Source organism: Sceloporus occidentalis, unplaced genomic scaffold, assembly GCF_023333645.1.
Source record: "Sceloporus occidentalis isolate IW3139 unplaced genomic scaffold, rSceOcc1.0.p SCAF_11, whole genome shotgun sequence".
Taxonomy (NCBI): domain Eukaryota; kingdom Metazoa; phylum Chordata; class Lepidosauria; order Squamata; family Phrynosomatidae; genus Sceloporus; species Sceloporus occidentalis.
Window position 1 is genome coordinate 20,919,144 of NW_028316991.1, and position 23,839 is coordinate 20,942,982.

At 38.9% G+C, this 23,839-nt stretch overlaps 1 protein-coding gene across 1 annotated transcript in view; it reads right to left on the reverse strand.

Moving 5' to 3' along the window:
* Window positions 1-23,839, reverse strand: part of LOC149305687 (adenylate cyclase type 8) — a 106,280-nt gene that overhangs the window by 45,048 nt on the left and 37,393 nt on the right. Inside the window, exons 3-7 of the mRNA XM_089477173.1 lie at window positions 19,864-19,994; window positions 18,619-18,730; window positions 5,201-5,328; window positions 3,574-3,732; window positions 1,239-1,509 (exon numbers count right to left, since the gene is read on the reverse strand). Of these exons, the coding sequence (XP_089333299.1) occupies window positions 1,239-1,509; window positions 3,574-3,732; window positions 5,201-5,328; window positions 18,619-18,730; window positions 19,864-19,994 (801 nt within the window). The remainder of the gene's footprint in view (window positions 1-1,238; window positions 1,510-3,573; window positions 3,733-5,200; window positions 5,329-18,618; window positions 18,731-19,863; window positions 19,995-23,839) is intronic.

Genomic DNA, 23,839 nt, shown 5'->3' on the forward strand with positions numbered 1-23,839 from the left:
CCAACGAAGGGCTTTAGACACTTGGGATGTTGGGGGTATTTAGATGCAAAGCATAGGAACTTCCTGTTCTCAGATTCCGCATGATTATTTCTCCCAAAATATCAAGTTGCTGATTGTTGTTAATTGGCTTTGGTAGCCTTTGAAAGGGTGGGACGAGAAGGTAGAGAACGTCAAATTAGAAATTGATTAGCTAATGGGGACCCTGCCACATTCAGACACTGATCTCAGCTTCCCCCAGGTAAAGCTTTAAACTAAATATCTCTAAAGCAAATACATTGAATAACTAACAAAAATCACAATAGTAGTTTAAAATAATTAATAAATGTCGTTATGGTAAAATCCACGACAATGACAGTTCACCGTAAAATTAAATTACGTTTTACCCTTGCCTCTTTTTGTGTCGTCCTCCTTCTTCTGTCTTGACCGGGTGCTTCTGGTGTCCTGGTGCATGTGTCTTTCTCTGTTCTTTATTTTTATGAACAATTTTTATGCTGACGTATATTGTGACCCATATTGGACTTTTTTTTTCCCATACCCTGATTTACTTATATTTCTGTATTTTTCTTGTTTGCAAAACCAATAAACTTCAAGTGTTAAAAATAAATAAATAAATAAATTACAGATTTAAATGAGTTAAGTTAAAATGATGACCAAAGTTTTGAAAACAAACCACAGAATTGAAAAGTTTACTTAAAATCCTCAGTGAATCTTAAATCCTATCCAGGATGTTCTCCAAAACATTTAAAAAAAATTATATCTTTAGAAACCATCTGAATGGGCTTAAAATGTTTTCTTGAATCGTTTAATGAAAGGCTGTTTCGATTGATTTATGATGAGTTATACTTCGGGAGCACTTTATTTTAAAATGCAATATTTTGATCCATGCATTTGTCCATGCAGTTTGCGTATCCAGTATAAAACACACCTGCATCGAGGAGAGGGTTTGCAAACTCTGGATTTTTGTTTTAACGTTAAATAATCTTTGCATTTATAGCATTTCAATTGATTTGTGGAGATCTGATGGTATTTCAGTTTGATATAAGAAGGAGTGCTGGCATTTCCTTCAACTGATATATTCAGTAGGTTAATTCTAGCCTCGGGGGGGCTCTGCATAATTATTTGAAGTAACATGTTGGAGAAAAAGGTTAAGGACGGATGTATTCCCTCTGAGGCCTATGTTACTGAGAGCCATCGAAGCATGCTTTATGTTTGTTGATATTAGCCAACGTTTGACTTACATTCTGTTTGCCGACGATGTTATCAAATGGAAGTTCCGGACTCCAGGATCCTTCTGTGAATGTGGTACCGCTGTTTCTCCGATCAGTGGGACTGACGGACTCCTTGACTATATCTTCAGGCAGACTTAGCAGATTTTCCTCTGGTTGTTTTATTAGGTAAGTCTCGATGTTATGTTTCCTTAGGAATTCATTTCTTTCCTTCCCGTGTCCTTCTTCTACGTTATAATCCCCATTCAGGCAGTCTAAAGTTGCTTTGGAAATATGAATTCTCCTATATGCAATCATAAAGAAAGAACAGAAACCATTTTCAATTATTTCTGGTGATGTCGATTAGCTTATCTTGGCTGTCCGATGCTCTAGGCCTGACCCAAGGTAGCCCCCCTGCCACTTACCTCCAAGGCCACCATCCTCTAAGTTGAGCAACGGGGTAGAATACCATACCCCAGTGTGCTACATTATGAAGACATAAAGTATAAGATCTTTACAGGGCCTGTGTCGGCTAGGCACAGTGTTTCATAGTGTATATGAGCCATTCACAAGGGAGATCTCCACAACCAGCCCACGAAACCATTGGTGTATCTATCATTGACGCTGCCCTAAGCCTAACCTAGGGTGGCACCACCAGTCGTCACCTCTGCGCTGTCTTCCTTACTGCTGAGTGCCGGGATATGACCTCAGCGTGGTTCTGGACAGAAGTCAACTAAGGCGGACTGTACTTAACTGGCCTAGGCCAGAAGCCACTACTGACGAGTCAATGTGGTTATCAAGTGAACCTTGATAGATTTCCTCTCTCTAGGATCTGTATAACATATCAAATACCAGCAATGATCAGTGAAGTTTCTGGTTCCAGAGATGGAATACAATTCCTAAAGAGAGGCACTAGGCACATCTTATAAAATCCGCAGACATCAGGCAGGTTGTCCAAGACACAAGGGCATCAAGAAGGTTCCTCCATGTCCTTATTTCACATTTTGAACTCTTAAACAAAATAAAAAGTCACAAGTACAGAACAGTAAGATCAAAAGTAAGTACTGTTTACTTTATCGGACCTAGAGGAAAAGGACATTGGTTATATTACCTCCTACACAGTTTATTGCAGAAGAACCCGCTGAAACTACTTGAAGCCTGCGGAGTTTTAAAGGCTGTGCGCTTATCTAAGATGACATGTTGAAATGGCTCGTTGTTTGAAGACCTATTGATGCAACTCCCTTTGAAAGTTTTTTATTTTATATATATAGACACAGACACCACCATATACCATCAGTATATTGCTTTCAATTGTGTTAGAAAACATATAAATATACTATAAATGTTTTATATATATATATATATATATAATTTTTTTTTTTATCTGTGACGATGAATCCAGGTGTTCCAGCACAAAAGAAAATTGAAGAATTGCGGCGGCCAGCTAATCTATTTTTATTTCCTTGAAGAGCGAACAACAACCCCAGTTTATCAAAGCAAAAACTGTGTTCATTGTGCTTGAATTGCATTGGAGTAGAATTCTAAGCAACAAAATTGGAGTTCGTATGTGTCTGTGTTAAAGCACACCTGTCATCAAACAATTACTTGGATCCTCTTTGATGGGGGAGAAACGGCTTCATTAAATTGTGCCAGAAAAAAAATCAGAAGAAAGTAAAAAAAAACAATAATAAAAAAAAACAAAAACCAATATATCTATATCTATATATATATATATATATATTTTTTTTTTATTATTATTATTTTTTTCTAAACAACCCAGCCTTTCTTCAGGAGAAACTCATTGCGATTGGCCTTGTGATGTTATGTCCTTTGCTGGCCCAATAAAAGGTATGAAGACTTTTAATGACTTCATTGATTTTGCTAATGCATCGTACAGATGGTATTTAAACATTACTTGATGCGGCCAATTACATCATGAGATTTAAAGGACCGTTCCACTCCCTACCATGAACATGGGAGCCCATTTTACAGGGACTTCAGTACATTTTATTCTATGGAGATTGGTGGACGTGTTCCCTTTTTATAGGATTTAGAAAATAAAACATCTGCCCCCTTTTTCATCCTCTGCTGAGTACACTTTTCGCGCATGCACAGCACATACATACATTGAAATCTATGAGAGTTGTTGGGCTGAAATGCCCATAAACTTCAATATATGACAATTTGGTGTCTTTTGTGATACTCTTTGTTGAAAATTGTGCACGAAAATGTGTCCCACTGATTGTCAGCCGAGAATAGTGACTGATAACGTCTATTGAACGTTCAGTAACACATCCAGTTTAACGGGACTTTGTTTATGCGCACACACCGGATGAATAACAATCAATGGAAAGACAGCTCCACTTACCCAGGTATTCCTCCTGATTCGAGTTTATTTGCAATATCGACATCCCAAGACCACACATCAAACTGCCACTTTCTGAGTCCCAACACGCCACACAGGACTGATCCGGAGTGGATCCCTATCCTCATGTCAATGTCATGCTTTGTCCGTGATCTCACGTACCTGCAACATATTTTCATGGGTGAAATAGATCAAAACCCAATGCATTTGAAGACAGGTCACTGTAGCTCCTCTTCATGTACTTACTTACGTCTCTTTAAGCTGGATCTCGATCTAGGGTTAGAAGGGCTAAATAACTCTAAACCATGCGTGATAACGACACTAAGGGACCCCAACGGAATCCTGCTGAATGCTGAATATTGATTCTTTATTTAAAGGTTCTGTTGTGCGTAATGCCTTTATTACAAAGTCATTGGGCAAAAAAGGTTACCCCATACCGCAGACCTCTAGGAGGACGACCTTCCCGTCAAGGACAGTCATAGTGTAACAACTAACATAAGTAAACAATGGAGTTTGAGAACAGATAAGAACCGTGTGACCCATCTGAACCGTTATTTTTCCGGCTGCTCTAAAAACATGGAGTCTTTAGTTGAAGTCGATACCGTTTATTGGGCCAGAATCGAAAAAGATGTAAAGTTATATAAGCTGTAAATAAAGAAGAGACCTTAGAGGCACTGAAATCTTTTATAACTACTTATTTTTCTCTGTTGACCAAAAGAAGTTATCATCTTTAACTAAAGAATCAACTTTTTCTTTGCGGTTATTGCCTTTTTTTTTTTTTTAGCCCTCGGCATGTAGCTTTATGCTTATCCCATGCATGTTGAATTTCCCACACTATATTAACCTCTACCACTTCCACTGGGATGCTGTTCCACTTATCTATCATCTGCCAGAGAAGTAAATCTGGCTGCCATTACATCTTAAGCCTCGGACCCTCTAGTGTTAGATGATGCCCTCTAGTTCTCACATAGTTCCCTCTCGTATATTGTTAAATCCCTTTATGAATTTAAATGTTTCTATCACGTCTCCTCTTCTCTCCTCCAAGCCGTACATATTGAAAATTTGACCCTATCCTGATAATTTTATCACCAATTTATTATCCCTTCTCTGAACTCTCTTCAGGGACGGATTTACGATATTTTATGTACTCGCGGGTGGCATTTCGTATGCACCGCTCGCCAGCCTGTGAACATCGTATATGTCCCGGGACCGAGGGCACTTTCCTCTCCAAAAATGTTTTATTCAGCCGTAATATTAAAACTAATATCCTAATGCCATTTATACCAATATTTTACATTATTGAACGTTACTGAAAATCTGGCCTACTCGAAAATGGCGAAATATTCAAAGAATGCTTTTCGAATTGTTTTAGGATATCGAGTTACTTTAGAACTGTAATTATAAGAGCGGCTGTATCTTTAGTGAAATATGAGCAGAACCCCGTAACGCTGGAGAAATACGACAAAGCCCAGATCTGCTAAATTATTCATATGAGAATCGTGTAGCTGTAGACAAATGCAGTGAGAATGTGTCAATGAAATGTGCATTCCGCCACCGGGTTATGGCGCCCTGAACACATAGAAACACCCCCCCCCCAAAAAAAAAAAAAAACCCACAACGGATCATTTACCTAATAGTCTTAATCATACTGAGTCCCATTTCAACGCAGCAGTGAGCGTGATCTTGGCGAGGTTCAGGTAGTCCGGATACGCAATAATAACAATCTCCTAGGATTTTAATTCTAAGGCAGTGATGTTCCTAAAAAAAAATAACAATAACAATAATAACAATAAATGATAGGGTTTAATTGGTAGAACTGGGCAAAGCATGTACACAGTCTAGTTTTGTGCTCTAATTAAGCAAATATCCTTTTTATTCGGCAATGCCCAAAAAGTACAAATTTTAGAATTGCACCAGTTAACTCAATATTACACGGATATAGTAAAATCTATGAGACGGAGTTGATCGTAGTCATCTGGTCCATAGCATTTAAAAAGTGTTTATTTAAAAAAACCATTATTGATCTAGAGTATGTTTATTATATATATATATATAAATATATATATATTTCTATTTAATGTGGATATCTTTTCATTGATCTAGATAAGAACAGAGATGTCCAAGAGGTAGCTCTTGGGATTTTATGTTGATCTGCGGTAGAACTGTTGTGAACACATGTAAAACATCTCTTATATTTACTAGAATATATGCTTGGAGTACATGTAAGCACATTTAACATTTGCAAGTTGCAGGCGAGGGCATGAAAACTTGCATGTTCTTATCTGCAAATCTGCAAAATTGAAAAAGGAAGGTTTTTTGAAAAATGAATAAATAATCTAAAAAATGTTAACTGGTTGGGGGCTATTCTCATCTCACTTGCAGTTGGGGAGTAACAGAGAGGGAAATGGGGAGAGTGAATAAAATAAAAATAACCCTCATGGGGTATAGAACTCACCCATACCCCTCTCCCCCATGTTGTGGCCAGTGAGGCCAATTTTTCTCTACCCTCTGTGATTATTTATGTGCTCAACAATATCCCCTGCTCAACTGAACATGTGCACGAAAGGTAAGTTATCATTGTTTAAGTTTTACATTTCTAAGCACTAACTCACAAAATGCAAAGAAACAAAATAATCCGTATAAATATTAATAGGTGTCTGAATATTTTTTTGTCCAAATCTATAGGCTGTTTGTAGGTAAACTGGCCTGGGCAGTAACTCTTTTTGGGAAAGGGTTAAACCTATCCAGGTAATAAAGTCAATTTATGAATAATATATTCCATGCGTCTTTATGTGTTCCAGCTTGTCAAGGGTTGATTACATGGTAATGTTCTCAAAAACGGGAAAAGACTGAAGCGAGATCACATACAGAGATGAATACGTTTCAGCTGTGACCAATCAATTTAATTATGTAATTCCGGGGGGATAAATTATTTTTTCAGAAGCAATCAGAATGTAAACACGCATGAGTTCAACGATTACCTATATCCGGAGCAGTCAAGTGAGGACTCTGCTATACCATACGAATAAATTGGCTTATAGCACAATGGGGACAAAATCATTAGTCTAAATATTTGCTTTGTACAAAACAAACTCGTTTAAGTAAAAAAGAAAGTAATTACAAAAGCTTCATTGACTATCATAAAATATAATTATTTCTTGTTTCTTAGCTGCCATTCTGTTGAGAAATAATAATTTCTAAGTGATTAACAAAAAAATGCTCTTATTGAATCTATTTTTGTGCCTCATCTCTACATATAGTTTTCATAATGCCAATCCTCTGTGATACCAACAAAACACACAGAATTTTATATCAAATTAAACTTTTCTGGGTAAACTTGTATTAATTATTCATCAATATTTAAATAACACTTTCACCCAACAAGCAAGAAATACTGAAGCAAAACGTGGGGAAAGAACAAGTAAGTGGAGGCAGATGATGATTGAGAATGATATAGTACTTTTAATATTGTAGAAAACAGGCAAGGTGTTGAGAACGAAAGAGTAAGAGAGACAATATAGAGAATATAGATTTAGTACAAGAAAAAACACAAGAGGTTAGCATGGAGAAAAGGGAGAAAAACGGGGCAGGTTTTAGGTTGGAGAAAGAGAGAAGATAAATGTAAATGACTAAAAAGAAGAAAAGTACATAAGTTGATCAAAAGACATTACTTGGTTCGAAAAAAATATGTCATTGAGTTATACACAGGGGCAGGCTGGTCCTATTTTTACAAACAGGGCTGGCCAAGGCCAATTCACCCACCAACGGCAACAGGGTAGTAGTGTGGCAACTCCCCTGAAGAAAGACCCAGGATCCGTACATGATGAGTGTTAGAGTGAATGTGTGTTAGTCTCTGTGTAAGTGTTAGTTTTGGAGCAGAGGTGATGGGGTGGCACTTGGCTTTACATGCCCCCCCTCCCATGCCAGAAGGTGCCAGCCCTCCATTAGTTATACAACACAGACTTGCGGTAGTTATGTTCTCCCAGAAACAAATCGTATCCAACAATATTACTACAAAGATAGAATTGATCTCTGTAACGACGGTCAAATACTAATGGATTATGGATCATTGCTCAATAGCACCGCATCTCCAAAAATGATTACTTAAATTTTTACTGTATTTGGTGCATATTACAGCATGGCAGAAAGTAAAACTACAGGCAAAATGGCTTTCACATAAATTCAAGTGGGTGTAAAGTATGATATCATTATGGAACATACATCAAAGAAAGGATCAATTATTTATACTGACTTTTAATGTGACAGATGTCAAAATAAACGACAGGGTTATAATAAGCACCGTTTAGCTCCGAGACACGGCTTTCGATCACACAACAAAGCAGGAATAAAAATATTCAATAATATGCAAGAACCTGAGTCATTTCGAATGTTGGCAAATGTTACCGCAACACAAAAGGACACAAATACGTGGAGATTTAGAATGTGGGAGAGGAAGTCCAGATGTAGATTTGCTCCCCAGATTCACACATAATTCCCTTTAATTAGAATGCACGTGCCTCATGGCTAAAGTAGGTAGAATATATGGGAGTTGAAGGTAATAAACCTGGCAATCTTAAATTCAAAGATAAAATATATAAAAAATTATTATTCAATGTGCTTAAATTCCAGATATGAGGAATCTAAAGCGCCTTCTGGACTGGGAGCTTGGCCATTCCTTTTTTTTTGACCGGAGATACCTTTGGGGTTTTGTTTTTCCATATTTATTATATATTTTTTACTCTGACCCCCAATGCAGCTCAGAGATCGGGAAGCAGGGCTCCGAGTTCTGTCACATACAGAAAAGCTTGAGAACCCCCCCCCCCCAGTTTGGTGGGTGCAAAGGTGCTGCAGCCCCCTGGATCTGTCACACCAGATCTACTCTGAATAGGCACGAATACGGCAATAAATTCAAAAATAATCATCCGCCAACACTAGCTCCTTGACATGTAAACCTGTGTTATAAAAAGAAGAATATGCTTTGCGGTAGTAATAATAACACACTTCCTATAATTATAGTTCTTGTGTAAACACAGGCTAGTGATAACGTGCTAAAGAACAGTAATATTATTAACCCAAATCGCTTGTATTAAGTAGAGAGAAAGCCACTTCATGTTCATTATCATTATTGCTCCTAGCGTTCTCACGGTTGGGTATTAGTATAGACCATTTAGTATCTATTGGTCCTCGGATCAATCCATTATATTTACTAAATTAAACTCTTCTGTAGGACTGAGTATTCCAGAGTTTATTAAAACTCCATTAGCATAATGGTTGCGCAGCACAGAATGCGTTCACCGATCATTCTTAGAAGGGTTACAGCGAATGGATATTCCTGTACCGGACTAAATGCATAGGGTTATGTTTGCCAAGTCTATTATAAACATTCTGTAGGTGTTAAATAGTAACAAAAAAGAGATGACATAAGGTCCAATGGGTGACTTATTGCGTTCTTACTGGACAAAAAAAAAAAAAAAAAGGTCAAAAACGAGAAAAAAGTGACCAGATAACATGGAATGCATTCACATCGAGGAGAAGCGTCTCATAGTTGCCGTCGTCATCATCAGCAGCACCACAATGACCAAGTGGTCCAGACACAGCCACTCTATATCCATCTATATGATACTTGCTGACCGACCATTGTAGATATCTTGGTGACATAACCTCAAAGTAACAATGTTAGATGAGAAATTATCCAGGGGGACACTATTGAAATTCAAACTACATGCAACTTGGAATGCAAACTAATAATCACAACACAACATGATAAAATGCTACAAGCAACATAATCGACCTAAACAAATAAACATTGCACCCAAGCAGTCCCTCTTCTGTCGTCTATTGTCCTTCATCGTCCTAATAGATTGTAAGCTCCCAGGAGCTTCTGTCCCAGTATCTTTAAAATGTATGTCAATGTTATTGTCAATTTTATATATTGTCAATTTCACTGTTATTGCTAATTTTTTCCCCTATTGTAACAAACTCTACAGAATTGTTTGATGTTCTACAAATAAGTTTAATGTAATTACAAAACGAACCAAAGTGAGGCAGCCTCGGCTACTCGCAAGACATATTAAGTCAAACAGGTGTCAGGCTATTGGTTTAAAGATCAGCAGTGAATGAAGAAAGCAGTCAGAGAGGGAAAAAAATCATAAATCTCATGAGAAACGTTACAACGTGAATGACCAAGAGGTACATAGTCAAGTCAATCAAGATACATGGTAGGCAATCAAATAGAGCTGACAGGTCTATTCTTGGACGACAGCCGGAAAAAGAGTTACCGTATTCTGCTGTTAAATGGCTGTCAAAAGAAACGGCAAAGAATATTGTAGCTTGGTAAGCATTTGTTGCTAAGTGTTTAAAAAGGAAAGTTCATAGAATAATAGTCACCCGTTGAACCCTTCATTAATGGCTTTTTTGGGTCATTTAGAATGATTCCCTTTGTAAAAGTCCCATGTATCAAATCGCCTCCCGTTTACTTTATTTTAATAGATTTAATACCCTAAAAGATGAGATAAAGCCAATCATTGTTCTTAAAGTCTCTGACATGTAGTGCAATCGGAACATCAGCACTACCATAGGATCTATACGCCCCAAATGCCTTTGCGTAAAGATCTTTTTGTCAATTTAGGGGCTCTTGCTGGGGCATCTCATTAAATTACTAAGTCCGATCGCCAGGCAATGTATAAAAGTATTTATTTTAAAATTCTCTGAAGTAACGGTGAATTCTATTGAATTCTTTAAAAGACCGAATAAAGTCAGAAGCCATGCAGTAGCCATGTTGTTAGGCACCTTTCATGGAAAGAATGGAGCCAAGTACGTTTCTGGGAATATTTTTAGCCAAATTGCGTCATACGTGCAGATGCTATACAAGTATTGTGATTGTGAAGTGATCTTATGTTCCCGTTGAGAGTCTTGTATAAAGATGTTTCCGTCTTCATTGAGAGCTCTCTGATAAGCTGCTTTGAACCACAACTCAATAGCAATGCTTTATATCCAATGAAGCATCGTTTTCTTTTGAAAATATCGGCTTAGCATGTAACTCTTCAGCTTGGAGTCCGGGCGATGGACAGATTATAACTATATCTGATTTTATTGAGGCACCCTCGTCATCTCAATTAAGGGGATTCCATTCACTTATTTATATATCGCTTTATTCAATTAAGTACTTTCATCAACTTCAACAACATTCTAGATTGATCGAGCAAGGAACCGATGATAATGCTTTCACCTCCTCCAAGTATTAATAATTTCATCCATGACTGACATTGTTATGAACCAATCACAACTCTATGCTTCACCTGTAAGTACTTCAAGTATTTACCGACCGAATACTTAAACCCTGGTTTAAAACGTGTCTTGGGTTCTCTGGGGAGCCATACTCTTTTTTTTTTTTTTTTAGCTCCAATCCTTTCTAAATGCCGGAATAAGAAGACAAATCTACATTTTTGTTACCTAAACTAAATCCGTGGTGAGTAAAGGAGGTCTCAGTCTAGGTTACAAGCCCAATTTTAACTTTTTTAACTTATTCTCAATGGTCTCCCCAGGCCAAATTCTGCCGTCAGGAGTTAAAGGTCTGTACGATTGACTCTATTGGTCGATTGTACGGACCTTTAACTCCTGGAGCAGGTGTTGGTCTCTGCTGGCGGAGTTTCCCTGTCAGGAGTTAAAGGTCCATAAGAGCGACTCTATTGGTCGCCGGCAGGGGCCTCCTCTAGCATCAACCAATTGGTTGATGCCAGAGGAGGCCCCTGCCGGCGACCAATAGAGTCGCTCGCACGGACCATTAACTCCTCGCGCGAACCTACGGATTTCCGCTCCCATTAACCCCTGCGGAGATAAGGTAGGCTAAATGGGGAAGGGACCAAGGAGATTAGTAGATTAATGAAGACAAAGGCAAACACGAACATTCTTCATGTTGTGTGTCTTTGTGTACGTTTTGCCGCCACCATATTCGTTTCTTTTGTATTCGGGCTGAACAAGGAAAACTTGCCCTTCGTGTTCGTTTTCATGTTCGGGCAAATACGAATGCACACGTCTAAGGTTGAGAAAGGCCTAGGTCAACCAAGTTTAACCCTTCTACCTATGCTTCCTGCTTTTGATTCAAAAGAAGGCAGAAGAAAAACCCAATTATGCTATTTTTTGGCTTTTCCAAAAAGGCAGTGGTTCTTGTTCTCAGAGACATGATGGACACCCTGATCTGTGATGGCATTTTCCTCCATAGTTGGTCTTGTCATGTGGTTGGGTTACAATTTTAAAAGGAATCCGGCAATCATAAATCAGAACCGGAATCTTGTTTTCCTTGTCTGGAAATTGAATTAATATTTTAATGTAACTTTTTTTTTTACTAATTAACATTATTTTAGAGTCTCTTTATGAGGAAGTCTCCATGATGCACATTTTCTGAATGGTCAGTAAGTTGACTTTAGAGGAAACACAAATTTCATACAAGTTGGTCAAGACATAAGGGAATGACACACAAGACATAAGGGTTTTGTGAATCACTCTTAAGTATAGTCTCATCAGTGGATGAATATGTAAATCAAAAATGAACATATGTTTTTCCCAGATGGTGACATTGCTTTCGGGGGTTAAGGTCTGTCATGCAAAAGAGTAATGAGCTTGATATTTTCATTCAGAGGCTGTGCACTAAAGGACACTTCGTTTTGATCGATCATAGAGTAAAAATTCATGTTGACACTTAAAGTGTAATTTATTACTTCCCAGTCCTTGGAGGATGTTTCGGATTCAACTGCAGATTTTACTCATCATCCAAAAATAGTTTTTATGAATTTTACATGGGCAGATTCCCAAACAAACATCATGCCAGCTATATTACATCTATATACACTATGTGGACAAATGTATTGGGACATCTGATGACACTTTGATGACATTGCATTCTAAACCCATTGACATGTAGTTGGTCCCCCTTTGCAGATATAACGGCTTCCACTCTTCTGAGAAGGATTTCCACAAGATTTTGGGGAGTTTCTGTGGGAATTTTCCCCGTTCATCCAGTAGAGCGTCTTTGAGGTCAGGCACTGATGTTGGACGAGAGGCCCGGCTCACAATCTCCATTCCAGTTCATCCCAAAGGTGTTTGATGGGGTTGAGGTCAGGGTTCTGTGCGGCAGGCCAAGTTCTTCCACCCCAAGCTCATCCAACCATGTCTTTATGGACCTTGCTTTATGCACTGGGGCGCAGTCATGCTGGAATAGAAGAGGGTTCTCCTCAAACTGTTCCCACATAATTGGAACCATAGCATTGTCCAAAATGTCTTGGAATGTCTCCTTCAGTATACCAAGACATTTTGGACAATGCTTTGCTTCCGACATGTGTCCATGTAGTGTAGCTCAAATGGATTTTGCACTAAGGTACCTGGATGGCTTAGTGAGAAGACCACTGGACAATAGAATTTTCATTTTATCAGTGGCAGATTAAGAAAAAAAGAGCCACTATATGCCTTTTTTTATTCATTTGCTAAAAATGTCATTAATTTAATGTCAAAATATGTACTTGGCGGGACAGGTGCACTTTACAAATAAGAAGATTTCAAAGTAGTGTTAAATTCAGCAGAGTGGAAGTGGAACAGCACCTTTAATGACATTTCATATCAGAATTCATCAATCAAGGGATTTTCTCAATGTAACAATTTCAGCTGAACTTATTTTCTTTTTGTACATTAGCTGGTTTTATTATTTTATTATTTATCTTTAGAAGAATTATTGGGTTCATTAACATTTCATTGGTTATTATGATTCAGCCTCGAAAATAAAATGGAGACAAATTCACATCTCTGTGTATCGACGGATCCTTGCTCGTTTGACCTAAATATGACATGGCAGAGAATGAAATAAATGACCAGATACAGCGACTTAATGCGTTCTGCATGACGGTTAGTCTTGAATATGTAATGTTCTGCCTCGTTGCAGAGTAAGGTCACGCTACAGCCCATCACAATGAATAAGGCAGTCGTCAATCACATCCTGGGAATCTATACTACGCTTATTGCCATTGATTTGCTTCCTAAAGCAGCGTTTACCTGTCAGGGGATTCTTGTTAGGCTGAAGTTAATGCCAACTTCAACTAATCAGATATCAGTGCATGTATGTATCTATACTATGTGAAAAAATACACACCTGACCCATATACCTCCCGACTGCCCTGTGTCTACAAGGGACAGTCCAGATTTCTTTGGAACTGTTCTTCGGAGCTTCTGCAGGCAGCGGGGATCATGGGCAGGTTGGGGAAGATCCTCTGATCCCTCTGACCAACCCAGGGAGATGTAAAATCAATGCAGGACGGGGCTGTTGCAGCACAGACCTCCATTGCAATTCCCATGCGGCTGCCTTTCCACAGTCTGCAGAGCAAAGCGCTGAAAGGTAGCTTTTGGCACATGGTGGGTGGTGCCATCCTAGGCCACGCCCTCCCAACCTGCTACAGATCCCTGAGATGTAAAAAGGGAGTGACCAGAGTTAAACAGGGAGTGGGTGGAGCCAAACAATGTCACACCCCCTGGGGGCTGTGATATGCAGAACCTCTAGGCCAATTGCAAAGAGCTTAAAACCATGAATATTTATGGAACCTTTCTCTTGTGCATAGAACACAGATATTTTCCATCATGCATCTAGCCTCTTCTTCCTGATTGGCTGCGTTTTTTTTTACAATGTTACTTTTTTGTGCGATGGATCGTTTCAGACCCCAACCGGCCATCTGGGACATCAGGCAAATGCCCGGTGGGCTGGTGGCCGATGGGGGAGGAATACTTACCGATACTTCAACTCCGAGGGCAGATCGGGTCCTGCAGCGTGTGGCCCACTGTCTGGATACGCACGGCCCCAAGATGCGGGAGTATAAAAACATGATGTCACTCATTTGGCGGTCGCTGGCCTTAAAGTTCCAGGGTCGCTTACGCATCTTCGGTCCGGCTCCGAGTCATTTTACCCAGTGAATTACTTTATTTGTGATAACTTTCATTTAAACCTCCCCCAAAAAATGCATTTTATTTAGTTGTCTTTTAGCGTGACTTTTCTACTAATATGTTTTCTGATCAGCATGGAGATCCTTTCTCTACAGCAGCAATTAAAGAATCATATTTAAGGCACCATATTCTAGAAATACCAAGTTCAAGTGTCAATTTATTCCCCACAATGAAAAAAACATATAATTGTTTATTTTCAAGCACATGACTCCTCTCTACCTATTCAGCTCATTATTTTTTCAATGTTGCCACTTGGAAAAGGAAAGAGAATAGTAAAAGGGCAACCAGTATATTATTCCTTATTATACGGCATACGGGGGGGGGGGGGTATTTCTGTATATCAATAAATCTGCTTGTGCATTATTAGAAACACAAAACCATTGAAAAAACAACTCATAATGCATACTGATACATTTAATAATATACACAGATTTAGGGCTAGCTTCCATAGCCATGATGTATCTCAAATTTCTCTATTGCAGTCTATGCTCCAGATTCTATTACTGGAAATAAATGCATTCTTGGTAAAAAAAAAAAAAAAAAAAATGCGATGGAAAAACAGTGATACATTTTATTGCGGGTAATAGAATGTAATCCAGGGGGAGAATGGCTATTAAAGGGGTCCGATGGAAAAAAATTAAAAAATAAATCCCTTTTAACATAAACCCAAGCGCCATATACAGTAATGTACCGTAAGTCGGCATTGACAAAAAAAATGGTTTTATCTCAATTTGTTCCAAAAATGTCCTTTATCCGCACACCTCCTCTATAGACTTTCAATAGTTACAATAGGTACAATTTGACAAATTTGGTGTTTTATACTGAAGGAATTCACCTGGTATGGAGTCGTCTATACGTATAAAAATGTATACATTCAGGTAACTTTTAATACTTAATGATGGGACTTTGGTCAGATCTTGCGGTTATCAGAGAAGTTACCTTCTTGAAGATAAAACTTGATGTATGCGGGCAGGGCTGCCCTCATGGGGGGTATAACCCTGTGTACAGGCTATAATTATATTACATTTCTAATAATAAATAATAAATGTCAAAGTCTGCAAGATAAAGCAAAAACAGCAAAATCCATCACAGTACTGTTTTTTTCCGCTGTGATGGCGCTCAGAGCGTCAGTGGGAATTAAGAATGCAGCGGAGGAGACTTATGTAAATGTCATTCATGTTTGCATTAGAGCTTCAATTAACTTTGCATTTGGGATCTAAACGAGTCACAGAAATACATTGATTGAAACATTGGTTTTGTGTCATCGGAGACCAGAAATCAATCACTGAAGCCAAATGTTAATCACTCTTAATTTCAATGCTTACGAAGAAGTTTTGATTGGTGATTTATCATTAGAATCTCACATTCTGATAAATGGCATATTTTTAACATTATGGGGAAAAAAATGGCTGGTTCATTGGAACAATCATCTTATAGTAGTACGAGTTTAAATGAGTCTTTTGCCTGATCTCTTCCCTTAACCCATAACCTAAAAGATGGTAGGTTGTATCTGGAGTTACCCATCACTGCTCAGACCTCATCCTGGGGACCCCATCTTCCTTCGGAAGTAGAAGTACTGAGATGGGTTTATCTACTTAACTACAGCAGAAGGAACCCTTAGAACCACGGCCGGACTGGCGTTGACAAGGTAGCCCTGGCACTTTAAGGCCAGCTGGCTCCTGATGACATAAGTGCCGCCATCTTCTGGATATGTGCGTAGCTTCATGTTAGGTTTTTATGCTTATGTAGCATGCTGCCAGGCACCACCAGCTGGTGGCGGCACACTATAGCTCCCGATGTGCTGCTGGCATGGCAAATCAGGTCAGTGTGTGGTGCTGTCGGCTAGCGGCCTACTAAGCATTTGCCCGGTGAGCAAGATGACCAGTGCGGGCCAGAACTGTGTATTTACGGTGACAATCTGTTTTCCTTATTTCCTCTTTAAGGAGAGAATTCATTCGCTTGCACAGGTCTATGTCTATTGGTAGCGAGGTGAAACTGTATCTGACAATCAGATCGAATTACAATACAGTAGAGAATCACATGACAAAGAGTATCACACAAGTCAAACAGCTGTTTAATCAATGGATCTAGTGTCTAATGTGTCAGACGCACATTCACTCCCAGTGACACACAGCAGAGGCCAGATACTAGGCAAGGTAATGAATGAGTAGTACCGGTGAGGCTAGATATCATGACTGTGACTCACTACATTTTCTTATCATGATACATAGTTTAATGATATGTACCACAACCTCAGGGTCTGGACTCATTCATACTGTGCTCTGGTTTAATGATATCTGAGCATCCCATTTGGTGTTCTTCTCACTGCTATTTCACAGCGGAAATCTGTGCCTGAATACAGGTGACTTATTTTGGAATATATTTATCTTCTGACAAGAGATGGCATTCATAAGGACAGTCGGTAGAAACAGTTGCCACCTTTTTGCCAAGACATTTCCTGGAAACCTTTTGACAGGTCTTCTGTTCAGATGTGACAGGGGTGTGGTCAGGGGTGTGGTCACGGATGGGGTTTTTCATGTGACCGCATAAATGTTTAGTTTAGCAGAGAGAAGGGATATGGAGGGCAAAAGGAGATAAAGAAGAGGGGAGAAAAGGATAGAGAGAGGGCAAGATGTGAAAGAAAAGTCAAAGGACAGGAGAGAAAGGGAAGGAAAATGAGGACAGAAAGTAGAGAAAGGAGAAAAAGGAGAGGAGAAAATAGAGACAGGTGAAGATTAAGAGGAGAAACAAACGAGGGAGAAGAGATCAGAGTTAAAAGGTAAAATAGTAGGGAAAAAATGATAGACATGAGAGGGGAGAAAGAAGACAGGAGAGAGCAAGCAGCAAAATAGAACATAAGAAGAAAAAAATGAGGAAAGAGAACAGTGAGATAAGATGAAAAAAGAATGGTAAGACGATCATAAGGAGAGGATTGAGTGGAAAACTAGATAAGAGAGGTGACATTTGGACCCCTATCAGTTTCCAATAGAAAATATATGTATTATATCTTTCCAGGGCCTCTTGCAATGCTGATTTACATAGCCACTGGTCCAGCATTTTGTGGGACATAAAGAGGTAAAACAGGAACCTGGGACCTACGTCTTCATTCAGGGACCATCCATGTTAAACCTGGGCAGGTGGCAATCCTAGATAAGCTATTAAAGCATAGTACTTGAAGAGTGTCAGGATCAGTTCTTTTATGACATTCTCGGGCACGTAACTTCCTCTGCAGTGCGGGGGGAGCAGAAATACAAGTAGAGGTGACTTGAGCGAATGCTAGGTTTGTGGTGGTTCACACCAAGTTGACAGTTTTATCTTGCAAGTACATCAATATCTTTCTAGTGGAAGCCGGGTAGCAAATGTCACTCGTTTCTCCACACTGATGTCTCACTTCCTATAAACTTGCATTAATCATGTCAAGAGCGATCACATGTTGTATGCTTCACAACACTCATCATATGTATGGCGGTGAAAAACCACTCTGCCATCAGAGATGGGTGACTTTTTTTGGTCTAGTTCTCCTCCGCAACATGGATCCACATGGGGAGAAAGTCAAGGCAAAGGGCAACCTCACCAAACAACACCAGGGGTCTGTACAAACACACAGTGCTTGAAAGTCAGATGTATTACCCACAAAGGAGAAAAAAATGTTAGAAAAAATTAATAGATTTCTGTTTTAGTTTAACTTATTCTCTGTGTCTAAGTAATGATGGAGCTCAATTTCCACGGTGACACACCTTTTATATGTACGGAGATACTCGGGAAATATAAGGAAAAAATATATATATTTGGTAAATTTGTGAAAAGATAACAGCCATAACATGTACCTTTTAGAGCATAAATAAATAAATGAAAGGTTTTAACTAATTATCCTAACAATTCTGAATAATGTCATCATCTCCATTTCTCAAATGTCAGAACGTTTTACCAAACTTTAACTTTTTAAAATATATATATATATATACGGTATATAAAAACACACATATACTTAATTCCATAAAAAGCTGATCTTAAGTATGTACGTAACACATGCATGTATATATTTTTTAAAACTTTTACTTTACTCACATGTGCTAGCCGATCAAATCTCGCAAACAGTTCATTCAACATCCGCACTAACTCCTGTGCCGACAATGTGGTGGACAAGTTGGTGAACCCTTTGACGTCTGCAAAAAGAATGCTGAATAAAACATGGAAATAATATTAATACAATTAATAATTCTTTTTTTTTTAAACGGCAATAAGTACAATAATTGATAACCACTGAGAATAAGCAATATGAACACTCTGACGATACAACAATTCACTTTCCGCCAGGGACCGGTGAAAACATTTTCTCTGAGAGTAATAATTGCATCCGTTTAACCTTGGCATCTATTAAAATGTAGTGAGTGGAAGAAATTTTAATTTTAAGTTTTTCTTTAAAACTAAACTAAAATGCCAGTAAAATTGCTTCTTGGACTTGACACTGGTTATCAATCAATTCAACAGTGTTGTTTACTTTGAAGATAAGTTGGCAATTTCCCGTTAATTTAGCTTTAAAAAGCCATTAAAGCAATTACTGTGCTCTGAGTATTCAATGTAATGACATACTATCCCTGCGTTACTCAATTAGTTACCCAAGTCTATCTTATTATTTATGGAGTCTTTAGTTTAAGTTGAAACCTTTTATTGGGTCAACATAAAAACATATGTTGTTGCTTAAGTGTTCCGGACCTCAGAGGTCTCCTTTTTCATCCAAATTCCAGGTATTACCACCAGGGCCGGCCCAAGGCAAAATGCCGCCTGGGGCGAATTTTAAAATGCCACCCCCCCCTTTTTTACCCTTCCTCTCCCTCCGTCCCTGCCGCCCCCCCCATTATCTACCCCCCCCCATATTATCTACCCTTCCTCCCCCCCCTTGTACTCCCTGTTCAGTCTCGGTGCCGGCTTGTAATGCTGAGCGCCGGAAATCTTCCAGCACTCAGCATTACAAGCCGGCACCGAGACCGAACAGGAAGACTCGCCGCAGAGGAGGGAGAGAGGGGCGCCGAGCGGGTACTGACAGCTTGGTAAGCGAAAACCACTCGGCGCCCCTTTCTCTCTCTTTCGCTTTAGAAAGAAAGAAAAAAAAAAAAGGGGCTTGGGGCGACAAAGTGCCGCCCCTTCAAAAGTGCCACCTGGAGCTGCTGCCCCACTCGGCTCCATTGTCGGGCCGGCCCTGATTACCGCCAACTAAAGTCACAACCTTTCTTTGAACGAATATGCTTATATTCATTTATAACCACCGCATGGTGGTTATAAACTGGATTGACTTTTTGTATTCTTTCTTACCTGACATTTTCGTAGCGATGGATGTATATCTTGTGGAACTGGTGTTGTAGATGTTCATCCTCCACATTGGTCATGTCATTGATCATTTCTAGTACAACAAATCGAGGTAATACCGAAAGGACCAGTCTCTCCTGACAAGCAAAAGACAAATATCATGATATAGGTTATAACTTTAGATTAATCCTTGAAAAGAAAGAAACGTTGGGTTATCTCCTCTAGCAGGATAATAAAAGTCTTAATTACCTAGTTGGGCGTTTCGACTTATGAAAGCCTATAGAGGGACGCATTTCATTAGCATTGCCATAAAGAATCAACTGTTTGAGCAGGAAAAAAACACCCAAAAGATCACATGACTGACAGCAAGGACTGCTGTAAGACTTAATGTCTGTCTAGATCTGGTTTTCTCAGTTTGTTCTCTTTTTAACCAATAATTATTTCTTTGTCATGCTCCCCTTCTCTGTTGATCTGTCTCCTTTTCTCACCGTAACTTTACCTCCAATCTGTTTTCCTTTTTCTGCCATCTCTTTTGGGTCACTAATGGTAGAGCTGGTGGTCAAAGTGGATTTTCATTAGTAAACCCGCACAAATTGGACAACATGTCCAACTCGTCTAGTTACTAAAGCTGCATAGTCGAGCTGATCCACTAACCCTGAATTGGTGATGTGTTGAGTTAAGAATGGAAGCTGGAACAGTGTTCCATATCATAAAATAAATGAAACCAAAAGGGAGGATGGCAATTGCCTCCAAACCCCCCCCCCGACTTTCTGTGTCAGGGGTTGGTGGTAGGGTGTCTACCCATAGCCAAAACAAACCCATCGCCCTGAACCCATATGATTTGGGACGGGGGATAAAAATGTTTAAGAGAAAAAACCCTACATATCTTCTACCACTAAGTATCCCAGGTACGGGAAGACGAGGTCCATCCAAGGCACCCATTGGGCGACAGGAGTTCAACTCTGCTTTCAACTCACATGAACTTGACTGCAACTCGGGAATATTAAGCAAGCCGCCATATCAGCTTGAGAATAACTAAAAGGCTAATGGATATTTGAACCGCTTCTCGAGCTGTAGCGTACAGAACTTGCAACTCAAGACGAGTTACAAGCCCTTAACTCAACTGATGAGTTCATTTTTGGTAATCAGCCCCTAGCTCAGTGAACTTGGGCTAAACACTCTCATCATCGAGTCAAACGATACATGGAAGAATACCGGTTTCTCTATTACAAGACCTGGCTACGGCAAACTATGCAGAGAGAACTTCTTATGCTGGCCCTGCTTCTCTGAGACTCGCACAGACTTGGTGTCTAGGAAACCGGGCCCACTCATCTCTAAATATAATTAGTAATGATGTCAACAAAAGTGATGAGTACCACTGCATCTGCCATCTATTAGTTAAGAGAAAAATGCTATACCGCTATCATTTACAGAAACAGGGGGCTGGTAAATATCAATTTCAACGTTCAACTGAAAGAGACCTTTATTCAGAACGAGACGAAATTTACAGCACAGATTAAAATGAAACTTGTAAGAAAATGGAGGTATCATACCTACAAAGTATCGTTCTTTAGGGGGGCGGTCCATCTTTGGGCCCCAAATTCCTCTAAACCTCCCACTCTGGAAGAAGGCTATTATATGAGAAAGATATTTGTTTCTTAGCCTCTTCCGGGAATTATTCTAGTGCCCCATCTTCCTACTCTACTACAGGACATACAAAAAACACATATGTATGTGGTACATTTAACCACAACACTAAGTTTTGCCTCATATCGATCCCAGGGCCCAATCATACCATCTTACCTTCTTTCATTAGGTAACTGACGGGACTAAATGTAACCTAGGGGCGATCCGCGGTAACATGATGATACGCGATACAGAACCATTATTTTATGTTTCGTATAATGGGTTCCTATGCTAGCTACATAATGACACGAATTCCATTAAAGTGTTCCTGTAATTGATCAATTTAAATCATTCTAATCTTCAAAATATGATATCATATTTCCAGGAATAAAATTAGATAGGTCACGTTTATGAATAAATTCAGTAATTATACTCTTTAGCCTCTTGTACGGTTATTGTATATTTTATATATAGTTCTAAGGTTAGTACTATAAAGAGAATTTCCAGGAGGTTTGTTCCATAGTATTTATTATCATTTATTGAGTTACATAGCATCATGATACTCTGCTACGCTGCACAATGGATAAAGTATCAACATAACTCTTGTTTTTTTAACTTTAGTTTTTGTGTGGTTAGATAAAAATTTTTAGCACACATTTCTACATAAATCCTTTTTTTCATACAAATATATAATAAGAAACATGAAATAAGCTTTTAATCTAGGTTTAAAATGGATTTTGTGCCATGTTCTTTCACGGTTTCTTAAAATGTGCAAAACATTGAAGTCAAGTAAAGCATTTAGTTACGAAACCAGCAATTTCTTAACTTTGATCCTTTAATATTCAGCAAAATATACAGTGAAATGTATTTAAGGTAAATGAGGTAAAATAAGGAAATATTGATTACTGTTAATTAGAATACTGTTTATCAAACAATAATTTATATGAATTTATAGAGAAGAGAATATTTAAGGGTGGAATACAGAAGCTCATACTAAAGACAGGGAAAACATAATTCTAAGCACTGAAAATTAGTCGCTGACTAATTTGTTTTGCGTTTGGCGATACCCATAATGAGGTTTGCCAAAATGAATTATGGTGAGCACCTACAAAATCCAACTATGCTCCTATGAACCCAGTTATGTTTAACATGTTTGGGAACTTTTTATGTTTCCCCCCGAGGCTCCCGGAATCAGAATGTGATATCTGAGCGTCCGGGAGAGCTCTTTATCCCCCCTAATGGGTTTGAAATTATATTTGGCCATGCCTGCTACCAACCACGTATGTTTCACTCCCTCCCAAATTTGCCAATGTGATGAGGGCTAGTTGAACCCATGTGAACAGCTAGCCCAACCACCCAATCTGACCTCACCCGTCCAACTGGATTCCCAAATGGAACTGGGGGATGAGAGTCCCAGGTGGGCCATCCTAGGAACTCTGCAGTTAATGTAATGAAGCCAGCGGAGTCCCATTGTGCCACTGGCATGGAAGATTACTAGAAAAGTTTGGGTACAAAGCCAAAGAGAGGCACTTTCCATTTCTGCAATTTGTTTGCCCATTTATAAAAAGCACTCTCAGGACAAAAGGATGTAACTTTAATTAAAAAGCCATAAGGCTATCCTGAATCTAAGACAAGACCAAGGACTGGTTAAGGTTTGAGTCTTTATAGCACAAAAATGGGAAGCCTAGACAAGCAAAAAATGGTCATACTGTTTCTTCAATCTATATAGATACTTTATATCCTGTATTCATTACAATAAATGTCACGGTACTGAAAGATATTGTACATTATAAAGTTCTAAAGCTAGTTGAAAACCAAAGGAGCTTCCCAATGCTGCTCGGTTTTAGATCAAAGATGAAATCCAGCTGGATTAAGGCATCCATCACACATATGGCTGATGAATATTGCATGAGTTTTTTGCAGTTAAAGACTTTTTGAGGTTGAAAAGGCTGTGCACGCTATAATTAAATTAATTTTTGAACACTCATGTTTCTGCCCTAAACGTGTAATACAAAGGAGGAAAATATAAGTAGTTTTACATGATCGATTTATGCAAACATGACATGGATTGGTGTCACGTTTACTCAACATGCAGGGACGCACGCAACAATATTTCAAACATACAAGTCGTACACATGTTTAATACTTGAATGATCCGGGTTTAAATCCCACACAGACGGTTGGATCATTTCTGAATGTCAGACGTGAGCGTCTCGTTACACAAATAATTAAAATATGTTTAACTGTACCAACAAACCAGGTCTGATGATAACAGAATGTGATTTATTTCTCATCCCTGTTTGACTATAGTAAGCGTGTGTGCCTGCAAAAAAAAAGGTGTTTTAAATGGAAAATT